Source organism: Condylura cristata, unplaced genomic scaffold (assembly GCF_000260355.1).
Source record: "Condylura cristata isolate star-nosed mole 26May11 unplaced genomic scaffold, ConCri1.0 scaffold00010, whole genome shotgun sequence".
In the NCBI taxonomy this organism is placed as follows: Eukaryota; Metazoa; Chordata; class Mammalia; order Eulipotyphla; family Talpidae; genus Condylura; species Condylura cristata.
Window position 1 is genome coordinate 35281931 of NW_004567111.1, and position 21091 is coordinate 35303021.

A 21091-nucleotide genomic window follows, 5' to 3' on the forward strand; every position below is an offset into this window, starting at 1 on the left:
AGACAGACTGGGGAGCAGAACAGGCAGATCCACGAAGTACACTGCTGAGGGGAGCAGAGGGCGGGACAGGAGAGGTCTGCCACGTGGTCTCCTCCGGGGCAGGCAGGAATCGAACTCATTCCGAAGTGGCTTAATCTTCTTAGTGCAGTGCTTTAACCCATTACGCCACCAGGGAGGGCCCCTCTTCTGTTTTTATGCAAGAGTTTTTTAAACCCAATTAGAGATTACATTTATTTGTATGCATTTTTATCTTTCCAGTTTGAGTTTATTATTTCACTTTGTGAAACTTTTGAAGCTTGATTCTGTCATCTCAAGTTTACTTCATCTATAAATTGATAAGCAGGCTTTGTATATTTCCTGTCATTAAAGATATTCACCCAAGCTGGACTGACAATGAGGTCTTTACAGTATGCGATAATTTCTTTTAAGATAATGGCTCTTTGTTTGGAGGATTGCTCTTTCAGTATTTAATACAAATGGTTTTCTTCTAATACTGTCATCCATAAAAATTCATTGTAATCTACAAAGGAAACTAAAAAATACAGACCTAGTGCTATAGATACTGATATTGAAGTCCACATAGATTATAAAATACTCGAACTCCACATAGATTATAAAATACTCTAATGCTGCAGTGTTTGGTCCTAATTTTTAGCAAGTAATTCTGCTTAGTGTGGGAGTCAATAATAGAAGTGTTTCTGTATCAAAATATCATAATTGTTAAAGCACACTAATTGTATTTCATTAAATTATGTAGTAATTATGTCTGAGATGTGCAAGATCCAGGATATTAATATGCCAGTGAGATGATAAGTTTAAGAGGAACCATGGAACATTAATTTTGTTACCTACAACAGAGCATCAGTCTTAATCATAAAAAAAATCTGTTTTTTATCAGATGAATATCAAAAGGTTGTTTTGATTAGAAATTAGCCACAGTGCGACTGATCTGTTTTTGAACAGATAAAAGAGAGTGTAAGATTAATATAGTTAGTTTGTAATCAGACTTAAGAAGAGAAAAGATAATTAAATTGTAATGCTTTTAAGTTAAATTTGAGGATTAATGTTTTTTAAACAACTGCCAGTATCGCCTTAATTACTTAAAAATACTATATTTGCTCTCCATTAAATTGTCCCAGCTTAGAGTTAATTTTTGTTGTTGTTATTTACTTTGAGGGTAGTTATGTTTTGGAATAATTTTTTTAAATGTGTATGCTTTACATGAGTGTGATTGAATTGTTTTGGACAAATAGTTGTTTGGAATAAATAGTTAAAGTTGCAGAAAATGTGTATTAGTTTCATGTAAAATACTATATTTCTTTACATTTATAGAAGAAAATATTAACTAAAGTTTCACATATTTGCTCCTGAAAACACATTAATTAAATTTGATTTCATCATTTATGAGAAAAGGATTGCTTTGGTAGTATACATTGTGATGTAATACTTGATTTCCAAAAATTATCAAGATTCAAAATTTTTTTATCATCAATAGGGGTTGAGTACATTCAAATTACGAATATTACTGACCTTTAATTATGATAAGCATCTCTTTTTAAAAACTAATCTCTATTTTAAATGAAAATTAAGTCCAGAAGCTATGGCAAATTCCTTCCATATACTAAGTTTCAAGAAAAATGAAGACAAAATGGTAAAAAAAATTCATGTAATATTTTCACATAAATTCAGTGTAACACCTTCAGTCCCACTGATTAATTCACACATGTATTAAATTATTTTGTCATAAATTTATGGGGGCTAGCTTATCTTTATACAATTATCTTTATCTCTTTTTAATTTTGACTCTTTGCCGATAGCTAAAATGGCACCTCGCTCTCCAGATGGTCGGATGAGCCGTTCTCAAACTGACTCTGTCCCTGGTCCCACTGTGGCAGCTTGCAAAGAAAACCTCCCTGTGCTCAATACCAGAATAATCTGCCCAGGTAGTACAGATTCTGAAAAATGGTATATTTTTAAGTTTTTCTGTGGAAGTGTGGAAGTACTCATTTCCATAAACTATAGAAATTTGTGTTTAAAGATAAATGTTCCTTTAGGAGAATGTTCTTGGTATGCTTATCAACCAGAATCCAGATGCTTAGACTTTTGTGTGTGAGAGAATTACATGGGAAGGAATAAAATACATGTATTGGGGCTCTGCCCTGAGAAATACTGGGTGAGTAGCTCTAGAGTAGAGCACAGGAAGCTGCATGTGCTTCAGGACCCAAGATGAACCACATCCTGTATTCTACTCATTTTTTAGTATATCCAGAGCTTTCATTTTAGTTTTAAGCCACAAGTTTCTTTGTGGTTATTTTTAGACTAGTAAAATTGCTTCATTTTGGAATGTCTGAGACATTCATTCCTGCCGTGGTACAGTGAATTTACCAAGTTAATACTAGTGGAAACCAAAGAACTTGTGCTGCAGGGTAGGAGGGAAATATAAATCTCAGTTGTTTGACTTAAGTACCAGTTGTTTGACTCACTAAAAATCTTCTCCATTCACTCAAGTGTAGATTAGAGCTTAAGTTACAGCTTAAAAACCATTTTCTCCTTCAAATTCTATTTAAAGATTAATTACAGTTCAATATTAATATTGTACAGTTTAATATCCCTCTTTCAATGTTGGGTAGAGAAAATAGAAGTCAATAAGGAAATAGAAGACTTGAAAATTTCTTAAAACAAGTAGCAGAATAGCAGAATACACACTCTTTTCATGTGCTCATAGAACATTTTCAAGTATACATCATGTGTTGGGAAACAAAACAAGCCTCAATAAATTTAGGAAAAATGAAATTATATCAAACATCTTTTCAGACCATATCTGTATGAAACTAGAATCAACCAAAAGAACAAAGGGAGAAATTACAGTTTTGTGGAGAATAAACATTGTACAACAGAACAACTACTGCATCAATGAGAAACTCAAGGTGAAAGCAGAAATATCTTCATTTTACTGATAAAATGAAGACATGACATATCAGAACCTATGTGATACAGCAGGAGCAGTATTAAGAGGTAATTTATAGGCTTATCCAATTAACAGGAAGTATCACAATTGAGAAATCTAAGCTTATAGCTGTTGGAACTAGAAAAAGAAGAAAAAGCAAAACCAAAAGTCATTACATGAAGGAAATAATATTAGAGTAGAAATTAATAAAATAAAAATGAACAATTGAAAAAATCAACAAAGCCAAGAGCTAGTTCTTTGAAAAGATTAACAAACCAGGTAAACATTTAGCCAGACACAAAGAACAAGAAAGAGAAAACACAAATAAATAAAAGAAGACAAGTTGCAGCAGATACTATATAAATAGAAGGGACTATAAGGGAGTGTTACAAAATGATAACAAATTGTACCAGCTACAAAACATTACAAACGCTAAGAAAACAGCATTCGAAGACTGAATCAGAAAAGAAACAAATCTGAACAGACCCATTACAAGTAAGGAAATTGAAGCAGGGTCAAAATCTTACCCCAAAACAAGTAGCAAGGCCCAGATAACCCACTAGTAAGTTAATACTTATCCTACTCAAACTCTTCCATTCAATTCAAAAAGAGAAAAAACTTACAAATATGTTCTATGAAGCCAACAAGCATTACCATGATTCTGAAACCAAACAAGAACTTCACCAAAAAAGAAAACTATAAACCATTATCTATCATCAACATAGATGCAAAAATCCTCAACAAATCTTGGCAAATAAAATATAGCATACATTAAGAGCATCATATGTCATAATCAAGTGGAATTTATTCCTGGAATGCAAGGTTGGTTTAACATATGCAAGTTAATAAACCTGATAGTCCACATCAACAAAAGAAAAGACAAAAATCACATGGTCATCTCATTAAATACAGAAAAAATTTTGACAAGATTCAACATTCTTTACTGATGGTGAGTCCTCAACAAAATGGGTTTAGAAGGGACATGTCTAAACATAATAAAGCCCATATACAATAAGCCTACAAATGATCTTAAATTCAGTGACAAAAACCTGAAAACTTTTCTTATAAGATCAAGAAAAGGATGTCTCCACTCTCACCACTGCTCTTTGATATAATATTGGAAGCCCTATTAAAAGCTATGCACAAGAAAATATATAAAGGTATTCAAATAGTAAGAACTATCATTGTTTGAAGATGGCATGATGATATACATAGAAGTATATACATAGTATACATAGTATAATGACCAGGTACAAAGTTAGTTAAAATTTTGTTGCATTTCTACACTCAGATAGTGAACTCAGATAGTCACAGAGAGAGAATTTAGGAAAGCAATCTCATTTACTACCACATAAAAAAGAATTAAATACCTTGGTTCATACTATATAACCAATTAAAAAAAGAAAGAAAATACGTTGATACAAATTTAAAAACAGATATTGATTAAGTGGCAATGGTAAAGATAAGAAATAGAGCAATTCTATTTTTTTTAAACATTTATTCATTTATTCATACAGAAATGGGGTACAGGCCAGAGATGCGGAGGGTGAGAGGATACACCAGAGACAGAGCAGGGAGCAGAACAGGCAGATCGACAAAGTACACTGCTGAGGGGAGCAGTGAGCGGGTCAGGAGAGGTCTGCCACACCATGTGGGTCACCTCCTGGGCAGGCGGGGATCAAACTCATGCAGAAGTGACTTAAGCTTCTTAGTTCTGTGCTTTAACCCGCTGCGCCACCAGGGAGGGCTGCAATTCTATTTTTTAGAGAAGAAATTTGGGTTGGGTAGATTATAAAATCATTAGCTTTGAGTACTGCAAGTGGAAAGATGAAATAAATTTTAAGTGTTGCACATTGACATGTAAAATAAATTCTTCATTTTTTTAAATATCCATTCGTGAAATTTTATAAGTCTCTGCATTTAATAACTTAACATTTGTTCTTGACACACTCCTGAGTTTTTATCTTAATATAGCTGTTTACATTTTAAAATATTGAATAATATTATCTGTTTTGAGAGTATGGAAATGCTAACTCTGAAATTTTGGGTAATCCAGCATCTAATCCAAGGTCCTTACAGATTTAATACTTTGCTATCACAAAGGAAGTAGCATTCACTTATTGAAGTCATAGATTTCTGTGGGATGATAAAAACTCACGAAGGGACTCTTACTAGGTCCTGATTTCTTAATTTTTTAATGATGACATATAGGTCCTAAGAAGCATCAAAAATCTTGTATTTGCAATGTCATATCCTTAAATTTGGTTAATGAGAAAAGAAGGGAGAATGAAAACCAAGCTTTGGGAGTAAGATGTTTCAGGTTAGACTTGAAAACAGGCTGATTCTTTTTCTTTCTTTCTTTTTTTTAAACGTGATCCTGTATGTATTTGTTTTTCTGGCCAGGTTTAAGAGCAGGACTGGCTGCCTCAATTGCTGGGAGTTCTATTATCAACAAAATGTTACTAGCAAATATTGATCCCTTTGGTGCCACGCCGTTCATTGACCCAGATCCAGATTCAGTGTAAGAAAATACTTTTGCCAATATTTTGTTTTGACTTTTCTTGTTTCCATTATATTGATGGTAACATTTTAATAAATAAGGTTTACATACAGAATGGATAATGAGAAATTTTTTAAAAGTTGATCACAGTGAGCATATTGACCCAGCTGAAAGGCAATAGTTTTTCTGATCTGTTTCTCATCAGCATGTTTTCTCCTATATCAACCCTCTGGGGGAAGTGAGGTAATTATCTATCACTTTTCCCTGGAAATGTTTTTCATTGGCACCTTCATACCTGTATTTATGCTTTCCCCAAACTCCAACTCATTTCATTTCCATTTTGCCAAATTTGTCTTCTTGATACATCCAGCTTCTGGATTTCCTTGTTCTAGGACACTTTTGACCTACTTTGATCTCTTTCTTTCTAAAAAACTAAATTTTTTTTGGTAGTTTCCTTTTGGTAGACTTCAAATTTAATTTGGCTTTTTTTGTATCTCCTTTCTTTAAGGACAGTATGATAAACAAACTTCTTTGTATTCCTAAAGTACCTAAAACAGTGGTTGGATGTAGTAAACTTTCTAATGATTGCAACAAGGGGATATTAGTGTCTGACTACGTAGCCCCTTATCTGCCAGTGCAATGAAGGATTTGTCCAAGAGGTGGAAGAACTATGAAGTTGTTACCTTTCAAAGAACAAAAATCTGTTGTTTTAACCTTTGGTTATTGTTGTTATTTGTTTTAGTGATGGGATCATTAGTTTTTTCATCCCAAAAATGGACTATGTAAACAAAATATATTCTCATAATCCTTGTAATATCTATGTATACATAGACAATACTCTTGTGTATATCTCACACTTAAAACATAAAGAATGATTATTTATGGGTGTGTATTTAACTTTCCAGTTAGTTTCAATACTCGGTCAGTATCTATAGTCCCCACACCTTCCCCTCTCCTCCCACGTAGCATGTTTTTCTTTCCCGTCCCCCGCTTCAGAGTTCTATCAAAAATTCAGAATTAAAAATACTTAGTGTTATGATTATATTAAAAGGAATTACTAATTAGTCATAGTATAGATTTTTTTTTAAAGATTTATTTATTTGTACATACAGAACTGGGGTACAGGCCAGAGGCTCAGGGGTGATGAGAGGCTTCACCAGAGACAGAGTGGGGAGCAGAACAGGCAGATCGCTGAAGTACACTGCTGAGGGGAGCAGCGGGCGGGTCAGGAGAGGTCTGCCACGCCATGTGGTCTTCTCCAGGGCAGGCGGGAATCGAATTCATGCGGAAGTGGCTTTAGCTTCTCAGTGCAGTGCTTTAACCCGCTGCGCCACCAGGGAGGGCCATAGTATAGATTTTTATACCTTTTACTCAGTTTTTTGTTGCCACTGTTAAATATTTCATCTTTTATCTTCTATAGCATTTTTATTAAATATTTTTTATTTTCTTGCCCTATTATTCATTTTTGTACAGTATCTGATCTCCCCTCAGTTGTATTCCCCATAAATTCGCACAACCTCACACCTGCACCATCACCATAGTCCCTTGTGCTCTTCTCTCCACTGTGTAGACCCCTCTCTCCTCCCCCTCCCCTGCCTTGTCCACTTTTCCTTGCATTATATATAGCAAAAATTACAAGTGGTGGGGTCCTTGATGTGACATGTGAGTAGGAAATGATTCCTGCTAAATTTTACTCTCCTATCAGAAACTCTGCTAAGTTTTTCTCTTATCAGGAATGGAAGCTTAAATACTTTAAATGCTATTTCATGTATAAATCATAATTGTTGTTATGAATCTGAATTGGCTTTTGTATACTTTTCATTATTATCATAGAGATGGATATTCAGAAAAATGTGTCATGAACAATTATTTTGGGATTGGATTAGATGCAAAAATTTCACTAGAATTTAACAATAAGAGAGAAGAACACCCTGAAAAATGCAGGTAATTTCAGTAATAGTAATAATTTTATTTCATGATGGCAATTTTACTTTAATTTCATTTATTATCTCTTGCTTGCACTGCTTTTAGAGAGTCAATAAGTAATAGTTACTGAAATTTCATGTCAACATGTATTTTCAGGAGCCGAACTAAAAACTTGATGTGGTATGGAGTCCTTGGAACTCGGGAATTATTACAGAGATCATATAAGAATTTAGAACAGAGGGTGCAACTTGAGGTAAGTGTATCCTAAAATAAAGATGCTTCGGGTTATTTTACATAGAGAAATAATCTCATTTGTGGAGTAAATTTGACCTAAATTCCTCTTGATTAGAGACAAAACACTAAAAGGAAAAACAATTGGAAGTGATTACTATATACTAAGGAAGGCAAAAAAATTGAATATAAGTGACACATTTAATTGTTGATATCATAGCTCCTGAAATGTGGATGCTACTGTAGAGTTGTAGTGACTTTTGAAAAGATGGAATTGTAGAATACATTTATAGAGCAAGATTTTTTTTATAATAGTTTATTTTTACATCATTTTGTACATTTTTTTTTCATCTCAATTGTAATCCCCGCGGGTTTCCCATCACTGAGTCACCCGTGTGCCATCATCATAGTCCCGTGCACTTCCCCCCCTCCACCCCCCCGTTTTTGATCCCATTCCCCACTCCACCCCCACAAAATGTCTCTGGTATATGGCTGTATAGAACAAGATTTTTAATAGCTTTTTTCATTTAGGTTTCCAAATTCTGATCCAATTTTGTAAAACCTAAAGTTTCACAAATCCATGAAAATAACATTCATAATAAATAAGTTCTTTTGTTTGAAATACATTTTGTTTCAATTATTTTTTCCCAAAAACTAGTCTAAAAAAACAGATTTTGCGCATTTACATTTAAAAGTATTTTCACTTAATTAAATAGAAAGCTAAGGACAGCAAATATCTGTTGTATTCTGTGAGGAAGGAGAATCTTAATGTCTTGCCTTTAAGTTTGTATAAAGGAAAGACCTCACCCCGTTTTCTCCATCTGCAAAAATGGGTAAAATAGTGCTTTTCAATTTGGAGAGTTAATGTATTAAAAAAAATCACAGTGTGAGCTGGTAAGAGCTATTCAAATATAGCCTCTGCTCTATTTTTCAAGTTCATCAACTGTGAATCTGTTATATACCCAGGTTTTAGAACCATTTAATGAGCTTTATTATCTTCTGTATAATTATGGGAATGCCAGAAATATTTTTGACTCATGAATTTTATTAAAATTGAAAGCATTTTTCCTTAAGAATGGTGACCTTTTGTCTCTAATATACCTAATCTACACATGTCATAATTTGATTTTTGTTGTTTTTTTTTTTAAGATTCATTTTTTGCACACAGAGCTGGGGTATAAGCCAGAGGTGCAGGGGCAGTGAGAAGAGTCATCATAGCCAGAGTGGGGAGCAGAATAAACAGATTGAGAAAGTACACTGCTGAGAGGAGTAGCAGGCGGGTCAGAAGTCTGTTGCTGCACCATGTGGATCACCTTCGGGGCTGGGGATCCAACTTGCGCTGAAGCAGCTGCTGCTAGCTTGCAGTGCAGTGTTTTTAACCTGCTGCGCCACCAGGGAGGGCCAACTTGTTCTATTTTTTTTTTTTTTTAAGATTTATTTATTTATTCGTACAGAACTGGAGTTCAGGCCAGAGATGCGGAGGGTGAGAGAATACATCAGAGATAGAGTGGGGTGTATAACAGGCAGATAGACGGAAGTACACTGCTGAGGGGAGCAGCGAGTGGGTCAGTGGATCCATCACCTCCAGGGCAGGCAGGAATCAACTCATGTGCAAGTGGCTTAAGCTTCTTTGTGTTGTGTTTTGACCCGCTGCGCCACCAAGGAGGGCCATTGTTCTATTTTTTAAGTGAAATAATTTTCGTATTCTGTTTTGAGTTCTTTAAGTACTAAGGATACATAAAGAAAATGGTTTTTTAAATTATCACCTATATTTAAATGAAATAAATAACAAAGAACAAATAGATGTTTAATTCACGTTTTTACTTGAATTTTTTTTAAAGATTTATTTATTTCTACATACAGAACTGGGGTATCGGCCAGAGGTGTGGTGGTGGTGAGAGGATTCACCAGAGACAGAAACAGGGAGCAGAACAGGCAGATTAATGAAGTACACTGCTGAGGGGACCAGCGGGCGGGTCAGGAGAGGTCTGCCGCGCCATGTGGTCACCTCCGGGGCAGGAGGGAATCGAACTCATGCGGAAGTGGCTTTAGCTTCTTAGTGTTGTGTTTAACCCGCTGTGCCACCAGGGAAGGTCCTTTACTTGAATTTTTCTATAATCTTGTAACAGTTATTTCTATAATAGAAATAATAATCTGTCTTTTCTAAAAACATTAGATAAATTTGGTATATTACATAACAGTAATTTCTATATTTAGGTCATCTTAGTAATAGTTATAACTAGTTCTAAAATGTTATAATAATTAAAATATACTGAATGCTTTCTACATATTACCTTTAATTCTTAAACATTATGAGGTAGTTATCATTCTTTATGAGGCAGGTTTTATGAGTCTGTTCTGAAGACTGAATTTGCTTGCTCAAAATCAAATGGCCAGTATTTGGAGGAGCCAAAATATCAACTCTTGTTTTTTTTATTAGAAAAACGCTAATATGAAATTCTGACTGAACAAAGAGACTTTTTACCCAGCTTTGGGTGCTCTACTATAGACTAAGGATTACTAGCCCATTTTGTAGCTGAGCAAACTGAAATTCTGAATGTTCAAGGGACACTCAGAAATAAGTGACAGAATTCAAAACAGGCCTACCATTTTCCCAGTTTAACTGCTGGTTCATAGTATTTTGCAACATCACAAACAAAAAATGGAAATGTGGGTAGATAGAAAAGATTTAAAACAATGTTCCATTCCTGAAGTTTTTCCTAAAAACAAGAGAAAGTATTGAGTCAGGTGATGTTAATTTATTGCATCTCATGAGTTGCTCATATTTTCCCTATAATACTTGATGAAATGGTCACTAAGCACTAAATTCTGAGTTTTGCTTGATACATAATAGGCTAAATCCAGCAGTGTATATAGAACTTCCTTCTAAATGTTCATCTTTTCCATATGATTCTTGCAAGTAAAGTGTATCTATTTATAAAACCTTTGAAACTGTTCTGAACTGATTTAAAGATATTTTTATATTTACATTTATGGAATTTTTCCATTTCCTTCAAGTTATATGACTTAGACAGCTTTTTTTTTTTTTTTCAAGAGCACACAAAGACATTTGTTCAATTTGGGGGGTTCAGGGAACATTTATACTAAATACTTTATTCATTTAGCACATAGACATGGAGCACCACCATCTTTGTGCAAGGAATGGCCCGAGGTGCTGGGATACTTTGTGGATCATTGAATGTGTCCTCATGAAAAAAGACAAGAAAGGAATTGTAAAAAGTGCCTGAAGGAGTAAATCATGTATAAAGTATTCTCAGTTATATATAGTAGTTGAAAATCAATGCAAACCTAATTCTTACTTGTTCTAAAGGTTGGAGATAATTTTAATTATGTTAAAATGTAAATTTTATAAAAGTTATTATGTTAATGTTAGAATTACTTTTTGAAAATTAAGCATCTATCTGTTTTAAGTGTGACATCTTACAAACTCCACCCTTAAAATGAAGTTTTAAATTTCTACTCAGTAAGATTTGCCCAAATGTCATGTATAATTACTTCACCAGCCATATATTATTTCCTTATTTAAGTGGTAATTTAATTTTTACTTAAGTGGTTAGTTAGAAGGCATGGACTACAGGGTACTTTTGGACATAATCTGTGCTTTGGGATGATCTGACTTGAAAAATTCAACTTCTCACTTAGCCAGTTTGTCAGTGAATTACATAACAGCAACAGAGTAGCAGGAGTTGAATGAAGTGCTAGAAGAGATGGTTAGGACCCAGAGTTCACCTTTACAGAGCCCACTTTCCCAAGTAAATGAGATGACCGCAATAGCATATGTAAAGAGATGAGCATAGTGCAAGAGAGAGTGTCCTAAATGCCCTGAAGAAGACTTAAGAAAAATATTGTTTGGTTTTGAAGGAAAGAAGAGGTAAAATTTGATTTTCTGTAACAATTTCTGCTAGTTATTTGTACTTTGAAAATATTAAATTAAAACAAGTAAGATAAGGTTGTCATTCAGGAATGTATTTGTATGTGGTAAAATATTACCACTTTCCTCCTTCATCCTTTGTCTTTGGGATTTAGTGTTTTCCAAACTGATAGTTTCACTCTAACCTCTAAGTTTTTTACCTACAGTGTGATGGACAGTATATTCCTCTGCCCAGTCTGCAAGGAATAGCAGTATTGAACATCCCCAGCTATGCTGGAGGCACTAACTTCTGGGGTGGAACTAAAGAGGATGATGTAAGTATTTCTGCTCCTACTGGCTGCTTACATTCCTTGGCTTATGGCCTCTTCTCCATTATCAAATCCAACAAAGCAGGCTGAGTCCTAATGTTGCCTCACTCTGACCTTCTCTTCTTCCACCTTCAATCATAATGGACCTTTGTGATTATATTTTCTCCCTGTTCACTCTCCTCTCAGATCATTCAGCCTCTCACAGCCTCCCTACCTGGAGGTCATTCATGTAATCACATGTGCAAAGTCTATTTTGACATGTATAATAACATATTCCACACGTTCTATGAATTATGACTTTAACATTTTTGGTCCACGGAAGAGGGCATAATTCTGTCTACCAAAATTTATCTTTCTATACTTTTAATTTTCTAAGTTTTACATACATTGCTTTTTTTATTTTTAGAAATATCAGGAGAGCTCATTTGGCCAGGGAGGTTTAGAGCTATTTTTTTTTTTAGACTTAGTTTTTAATTATACTTTATTTTTTGATACTTTATATTAAAAAAGAAAAGAGACAACCTAATAAATGTAATAGTTCCAAAAGTAATAAAAGACAGGGTACAAATAATTAAATTATATGTAACAATAAAAATGGGAAATGTTACTATAATCTTGCTTTGAAGAGTCACATTGACTGTGACTTTGATTTGAGGCTTATGATATGATGGTCCCCATTCCCATTTTGTCAATATTTTTCCATAAGAAAGCAGGACTTAAAGTATAAAGTAAATTGGAAAGTACTTGTAGTTTTCATTATATCAGTATATTTCAGTCCTTTTGAAATATAAAAGTCAGTAGGTTGTCAGTACAATATTTTGTCTTAAATATTTTCAAGGGAGAAAATGAGTGAGATTAAGGTAAATAAAACTTGAATATCTACTAAGTAGTCAGATAATGTTCTGAGAGCTTCACCTTCATTATTTAATTCCCACAATTTTTATCGAAATTTTACCAATGAAGAAACTGATATAAAGTTCACACTGTAAATAGCAGATATTGGCTTTTAAACCAACAAATCTGATAACAAAAATGTTAAGAAATCATCAGTGTTTACATATATTCACCCTAATATTTTCAGTCAAAATTTAAATTTACTACTTTATAGTGAATGCTATTTTCAGAAACAACTATTTATTATGTAATAAAAGAATAAAAGGGACGAAGTAGTAGTTTAGATTGATTTTTGTGAAGTGTATGCAGTATCAAAGCAAAGTAAGATTTTTGTTCTCTGACTTTTCTGTTTCCATGTTGTCAAATGCTCTAAAGTTTTTGATTATGAGATAAAATACATTACGCATGCTGTAACAAACACATACTGCTTAGAACACTTTGAAAGATTTCCCTTAGAACATATCAAATGAATGAATGGTGATTTGTACATTCATTAGCTTTAACATGAAATCTGTTTCACCTTTTGAGTCCTAAAATTATGTATTTCATTTTACTAAGACATCTGAGTAATGTCTGAGTAGTTATTCAATACACTGTATACCAAGGCGAATTATTTAGAAATACAATAGTTCACTACTCCAAAGAGTGCTTAATGCGAGATGTGAACATTATATCCACATGAATTTTTAAAGCCATTTTTATTATTTTTGCCTACTTTAAAACACATTCAGTGATATATTTTGTCCTTGGACTATGACTCCCTATATTTATTTACTTTGCTGCTTGCTGTATTTATGTTTTTGTAAAAAAAATATGTGTTACAAAGTTTACAGTGCTTACTTATTGGTTAACTTTATTAGTGGAAGTATAAAGTAGTTTTTCCTTACAGATATTTGCTGCACCATCATTTGATGACAAAATCCTGGAAGTTGTTGCAATATTTGATAGTGTGCAAATGGCAGTTTCAAGGGTCATTAAACTTCAGCATCATCGAATAGCCCAGGTTTGTTTTTCTAATCAAACCTGACTTCACTACGTGGGCGTCTGGCGGTGGAGGGAAGCCAACCCAAATGACCCCTGCACTGTATGTCCATCCATAAATTACTGACTTGCTTTTCATGTCAGTTGTTACTACTATATCATCCTAAGTGGAAAAGCATAACATTCCATTCCACAAAAGACTAAACGTCAAGTTTGAATGTAGATTGTCAATTTCTCAAGATTATCTTGTGTTCTAAAATATCTTCTTTTATTTCAGTGCCGTACAGTAAAAATCACCATATTTGGTGATGAGGGAGTCCCAGTGCAGGTAGATGGTGAAGCATGGGTTCAGCCTCCAGGGATCATCAAAATTGTACACAAGAACAGAGCTCAGATGCTCACAAGGGACAGGGTATGTAACACAAATATTCCTCTAGATTGTTAATCCAGCCTTTCAGTGTTTTTTAGTTGTTCATGAAAAATAGAAACAAAGGAAAATATTTCATTTGTCTCTTAAATGTGATTTTAAGTCACTATAGTTTAATTATTTTATTTCTTATTACTTGTTCAGGTTTACAGAAAAGAAATTGAGCAGAAAATGCAGAGCATTCTAATATTGTTCTCACATAGTTCTTCACTCACCCCTTACAAACACATAAATTTCACTATTATTAACATCTTGTGTTAGTGTGATACATTATCGTAGTTAATAAACCAATATTGATACATTTCATTAGCTAAAGTCCTTAGTTTGCATTAGCCTTTGTGTTGTGTTTTCTAAAGTTTGACAAATATGTAATCATATACAGCCACCATTGTAGTTTCATACAGAGTAACTTCACAGACCTAAAAATTCTTGTTATGTACCTAGCCAGTATTCTCTTTCTCTTAACACAACTCCTGACAATACCATTCTTTTCACTGTGCCCATATTTTTACTTTTTCCAGAACATAATATTTTTAATTAGGGTCATACCCATAACAAATAAGACTGCCAATCATTATTTTATCTATTACGTAATACTAAAGATGAAGCATAAATTGAAGCTTTTGTTTTTAAAATTTCATTGATATATTTATTATCATCAATATTCCACTAGCTAGCTTAAAAACGTCTTTTTTTCTACTTATGACTTATTTGATGAGTTGTTAACTTTTAGGGAAAATGCATTAGTAGTTTCAAAGTCAAGCATATCATCAGTCTATAAATACATGTTTATTTGGGCTTCATAATAGTAAACTAACAATTCACTGCAATGCTGATTTTAAACAGGCTTTTGAAAGCACTTTAAAATCTTGGGAAGATAAACAGAAGTGTGATTCTGGTAAACCGGTTCTTCGAACCCATTTGTACATCCAACACGCTGTTGACTTGGCAACAGAAGAGGTGTCTCAGATGCAGCTATGCTCGCAGGCTGCAGAGGAACTCATTACCAGGTAGGGCCTTGGCACAATGAGAACTCTGGTCTTGACCAATTTTTTTTTTTTAAGTATTCAAACTAAAATATTGTAGTATTAAAAACTAAATTGCTTGGAGTATCTAAAAGAAATGCATTTACCCATCTTCATTTGCTCCTTCATTTATATTTCCGGAATCACTGCACTCCATCACCAGCTTCTCTCCAGCATACATGTCCACACGCCTGTGTTCTCTACAGAACAGATTCTGTACTTCCTGGGACCCCATGAACTTAGCCTACCACAGTCTTTCTATTATTGTCTACACCCCAGTCTATACACAGGTTTTATACTACATGATTTATTTAAATGTGGCCTTATAATTATTAGTTGAAAGTTTACACAATGTAGAAAGAAATATAAAAATTAACCATGCTCCCAAAGTGGGTGGGAAAGTCTAAGAATCTCTCTCCAAAAGACATATCACAGAGATTGCAAGAGGTTAATTTTAGTCCACAGAAAGGGAAGAGATTTTTTTAAAAACCTTTGAGTGTAAAACATAAAAATCACTCTTATATGAGCAACTTTCTTTTATCTCCTCTTCACCTAGATATTCCCTACCAATGGGAATAGTAAGTCACCTCACCAGGTGTCCAGGTAGGTGAGATCCACCATGTAAAGTAGATTAGATCACGACATATTTAATGGTCTGTGAGTAGAAGCCATTGTATTCTCTCCCCACCTCCTCTCGTCACTGACAGAACTGTTGAAAGAGAAAAGAAGGAAATCAAAGCTCAGTGCTACCAAGGGCACACTTACTCCCGTTCTCCTCCCTTTTACTGGCCACCTGCTCCTCCTCTCTCTTTACTTATCTCCCTCTTTAAATATTTAAGATACCCAAGATCTATTAGATATTTAGAGACAAAAGAGAAAAGGAATACACTTTCTACTGCCGGAAACCAACATTCAGAATTAGAATTAAGGAAAATGAACAACCATTTACTGAGTACATGGGAAGAAAAGTAAATGAAAATGAAGGTTAAGTCAACTAAGGATGTTATTGCACATCTCAGGCTCCTGCCCACAGAGATAATTAAGTATAAATGTGTCTTTTGTAGATTCTGCAAAAAAACTTTTACAGACTCCAATTTAGACTGGATTTATTTTATTTTTTACCTGTTGTATTTAAGAATATTTCACAGTAAGTGTCTGTAAGGTGTACCTCTGTTGGTTTGAGACAATAAGACATAATCAAGCTAATTAACTCATGGAAAACAGTATCACAATTTTTCCAAAGTTAAAACTATACCCACACTATTTTCTTGAAACTAAAATATAATCCCTTGAGCTCAAAATGTAGTCTCTTAAGTCATCATCATGTTAGCAAACCAAATAACTTTATCCAAAAAAAAAATGAAGGGGAGTTTGGCCAGGCTTGCTTTTGATCAACCTACTTTGATTCCTCATTTGAGTATTTTAATTTTGCAAAAGTTGAAAAGCAAATTCACTTGTCAGTTTGAAAATTCTTTCACTGTTCCACAAATAATTTTGTATCTCTTCTGTGTGCCAGCCACCACAATTGCCAGCGGGCATTCCAACATGACTGTGTGTCATCTCTCTTCTTAATTTACTCTTAGAGTAATAGAAGGGGAAAGTGTAGCCTGTTACAAGGCTCAAAGCAGGTGATGTGGACACAAAAAGAAGGCTAGAGGCACGAAGAGAGGGCTGCCTGGAGGAAGCTGCCTCTCAGTCAAGTCTTAAGGGAGTAAGTGAAGAAACTTAGTATAGGCGCCAACGTGGCCAGAGACACAGTGGCATGTCAGTGTATAGTATTTTCAGGAAAACTCAGGAAATTTGGGGTGGCTGAAATATTGACATGGGGTATGCACAAAGATAGTAAATGTGGATGGAGGGTGTGGAGGGGCCTATTCTTATCCCAAAATTGCTGAAAGCAATGTAGATCATTTTCTGCAGGACAGGAAAACTGGGACCAGGTGAACACTGTCTAAAAAAGTCTTAATAGGTAATGATGGATCGATATAGTAGGGATGGAAAGGAAATGAGAGATTTAAAATAAGTAAGGATCTAAAATTGGTGTGTAGAAATGAATTAGGGGACAGGATGACCCTCAGATTTCTAGTGAATAGATTGCAGTGCCTTTGTTAGAACCACAATGTTCCTGTAGAGGAATAGGTTTTGAGAGGGAAAATGATGGATTCCATATCGAACTTACAGGATTTTAATTACATTAGACATATCCAGAGGGAAATTTGGTAGGCAGTTGAAAATGTTGCTCTGAAGCTGATCTTCACTTTCGCTCTTTCTTTGAAAATTAAGATGGCATTTACCCATCTCTGTTCTCCTTATAAATAATCTATTCTTCATGGATTCCTCAAAGTTACTGGTAAGAGTGCTAAAGTGACATTTACAGTTTCCTTTTGACTTGGATAACAGTTTGTGATCCTGAAAATTACAAACTTTTCCTTTACTCTTGATTTAGCTCTTTATATATTATATATATATATATATATATATATATATGTAGATGTATACACACACACACATATATCTGCTCTTGTTCTGCCCTTTCCAGGTTGAAGGTAATTTTCCTTGAAGATGCCAGAAGAAAAAAGCATTTGAGTAGTCTTGCTTTATTGTTCATTTGCAACCCTTGTGTTATTTTCTAACTATTAGTGGATATTTTCTCCTTTCTCCTATTTGGCGTTAATGCCTCACAGGACTTTCACGTCTTTCCAAGACTATTCTTGAAAGTTGAAAAAATTCCAGAGGACTGTGATACACCAGGATTTTGAGTTGAAGACATAGATTCAAATCCTGGTTCTGTCTTTCATTAGTTTTGTGCTCATACTAAATCTCTCTTCTGCCTCAGTGTTCTCATCTGTAAAGTGGAGATAATTAATTATAGCTACCCTTTTAAGATTATGAAAACAACTAATGTTTATACAGTACTCATAAAAGGGTGGTAAATATGGCCATGCCCCTCCCCTAACCTCTTACATTTGTTCATAGTTTCTGTGAATAAAAAATAAGTTCTACTCTTTACACTTGGGACCTCTCTCACTTTTCCAAAGCTACTGCTGAATGAAGTGTTACATCCTAAGTATCACTTCAATGTTTTTTTCTGATTCTAAGCCAATAATTTTTTTTTCCCCATTTCAGCTGCAATTCCCATGGGCTTCCCACCACTAATTCACCCGTGTGCCATCACTATAGTCCAGTGCACTTCCCCCTACCCCATTTTGATCCCATTCCCCACTTCACCCCTGTAAAATGTCTCTGGATTACAGTTGTTCATTATTATTATTCCTTCCCGCCCCCCATTCTTTATGCTCCTGCTTTGAGTGAAACCATCCAGTATTTTTCTTTTTCTTTCTGGCTTATTCCACTAAGCATGATCCCTTCCAGCTCCATCCATGTTGCTGCAAAAGGCATGACTAAGCCAATCATTTTTAACGTGAAAGCTTGTGATTTAGTATTCTATGTTGCAGTTGAATTTGAGTTTTATAAACGTAAACTGTACCGTTCATAAATGAGGAGCAATTGAGAAAAAAATCCCTTTATGATCTTGTTTTACTTTATTCTACCACTTCTGCACTTTAGAGTAATCAGCAATGCTTAAAAAGTTTCTTTTGTTTCACGTTTGCTTTTAGAATTTGTGACGCGGCTACCATTCACTGTCTTTTGGAGCAGGAGCTGGCCCACGCCGTGAACGCGTGCTCCCACGCGCTGAATAAAGCGAACCCACAGACCCCAGAGGTGAGCGGTAATGGTAATTCTCATCTACAGATATTTTTGAAATCACACCTTATTTGGATACTGAAAAATATGCCATGCCCAATGAAAGAATATTATGTCTTTGCCATCAGCTTTTAGTAAATGTGTGGCCAAATTTTTCCTTACTTTCCATTTCCTACCATTTTTCCATTATGTCTTTTAAGTTCTTTTCACTTTTTGTTGTCTTTTTCACTTTCAATCACTGGTCACCTTGCTGGTTTCCTTCTACTCTTTTTTTTTTTTTTTAAAGATTTATTTATTTATTCGTACAGAACTGGGTACAGGCCAGAGATGCAGAGGGTGAGAGGATTCACCAGAGACAGAGCGGGGAGCAGAATAGGCAGATCAACGAAGTACACTGCTGAGGGGAGCAGCGGGCGGGTCAGGAGAGGTCTGCCACGCCATGTGGATCTCCTCTGGGGCAGGCGGGAATCGAACTCATGCGGAAGTGGCTTTAGCTTCTTAGTGCAGTGCTTTAACTCACTGCGCCACCAGGGAGGGCCTCCTTATACTCTTTTAACTCCTACCATTTCTCCTTTAACTACCTTGACTTTATCCCCTCTATATGGGACAAGCCTTGATATCATATATTTTATTAGAGATGTTATTTGCTTTTGAAATTTTTGCCCTGAAATTATCCTTGCTTCATTTTATTTTTTAAGTTTTTAAGTTAGTAAATTTTTTAACATAGAAAGTAATAACAGAACAGATAGACTATAATGCCCTGAAATGTGTCTAGTGTCATAACGAAACCTAATGGCATTCTTTGTTCTTCTTCTAGTGATTCAGTTTCAGTTATCTAAGTTAATGTACAATTAAATGCTACTCCCTGAAATGGAAAATCTAAGAATAAACTATCTGAGTAGAACCACAGAGAGTGAAAGAGCAGGTAGACCTAATTATATTCAGGTCTTTTGAGAAATAATTTTCTTCGACTTAACTTTTCTTTGACTATAAATATGCCATTGCTAGCATATATATACTTGAAGGTAGGAGATGTGACTCAAGTATTCACAATAGTCAGTGCATTCTTTTGATTCTGTGGCACGAGAATTCGAAGACATAATCATGCTAACAAATTTTAGAGTTATTATAGATTTTTGGTAGAGTTTTGAACAATGACTTGGATAGACATTTAAATTGTGCGAATAAAATTTATTTACTTATGAATAAATGAATCCTGATTTAATACAGAACTTCTTGTCCTTGGTCTTTTTTCTAGAGTCTTACAAGAGACACTGCCACTGAAATAGTCATCAATGTGAAGGCCTTGTATAATGAAACGGAATCCTTACTAGTCGGCAGAGTTCCTTTGGTAAGGAAGAGAAATGAATGATAACATTACAGTGATGAAATAAATCTATCAGTCTTACCTTCATCAGGAAACATGTATTCGTTAGATTTGAATGCCACAGAAGCCTTCTGGCTTCCCTCTCTTCATCTAGCTTTTGCCTCCAGGAAAATATATGGCCAAACTGGAAGTTATGAATCAGGCTAACAAGTGGAGGAGAGAGTTCCCCCACACATGCCATCATGTTTTTATGAAATCTCCAGCCATCATTTTAGAGACTGGAACCCCTAATAAACTTTCCTTACACACTCATTAACTTGTCGTGGAATAATAGGGGAAATCATCTTGAAATATGATTGATAATGTTGTGCTCTAGGTTTCTTAAAAGGTGTTATTTCCAGAATTTGTTTCAAGCACTAAATTTCAAGAACTAGCTATATCCTTGAATTCACTCAGATGGGTGTTAGAAATCAAGTCGAATCTAGGCATAGTCCACAGGCCTGAGGTCTAAGAGCTAGAAGCTCATAGATGTCTTGATTTACCCAGAATCTTTGCCTTGTCAACCTTCCCTCACATTGTCAGGTGTTCCAGTATAGAGGATCTTTCGCCACCTTGTGGTTAGATTGTGGATTCTTCACACATGCTGTTGTGACTGTAGAAAGCTTAGTGCCTTAGATGTTGTTTTTTCTTTCTTGTAACAGTTTTGAGTAATTGATAAGTGATGCTCTTATAACATTTCTGTTGACTGTAATTTTACCTCTTGCTTGATAAAAATATACATCTAATTAGTGATAGTAAAAGTCATCACACCTAGCACAGTGGGAGAAGGGAAGGTGTGTCACAATAGAGTCACTAATAAGTGGCTCTGGTTGGAATTTTTGTTTGATTGGATTCCAGAAATTCCCCCCTTGGAGCATCTTTTGCTCTG

At 34.7% G+C, this 21091-nt stretch overlaps 1 protein-coding gene across 4 annotated transcripts in view; it reads left to right on the plus strand.

Moving 5' to 3' along the window:
* DGKH (diacylglycerol kinase, eta) overlaps positions 1-21091 on the plus strand; it is a 143903-nt gene that overhangs the window by 104125 nt on the left and 18687 nt on the right. For all 4 annotated transcript variants that reach the window (XM_004680126.2, XM_004680127.2, XM_012723201.1 and 1 more), the window contains 10 exons: positions 1818-1943; positions 5351-5468; positions 7281-7391; positions 7530-7626; positions 11703-11810; positions 13588-13701; positions 13957-14091; positions 14953-15116; positions 18749-18854; positions 20095-20187. In XM_004680126.2, coding sequence (XP_004680183.1) covers positions 1818-1943; positions 5351-5468; positions 7281-7391; positions 7530-7626; positions 11703-11810; positions 13588-13701; positions 13957-14091; positions 14953-15116; positions 18749-18854; positions 20095-20187 — 1172 coding nt within the window. The remainder of the gene's footprint in view (positions 1-1817; positions 1944-5350; positions 5469-7280; positions 7392-7529; positions 7627-11702; positions 11811-13587; positions 13702-13956; positions 14092-14952; positions 15117-18748; positions 18855-20094; positions 20188-21091) is intronic.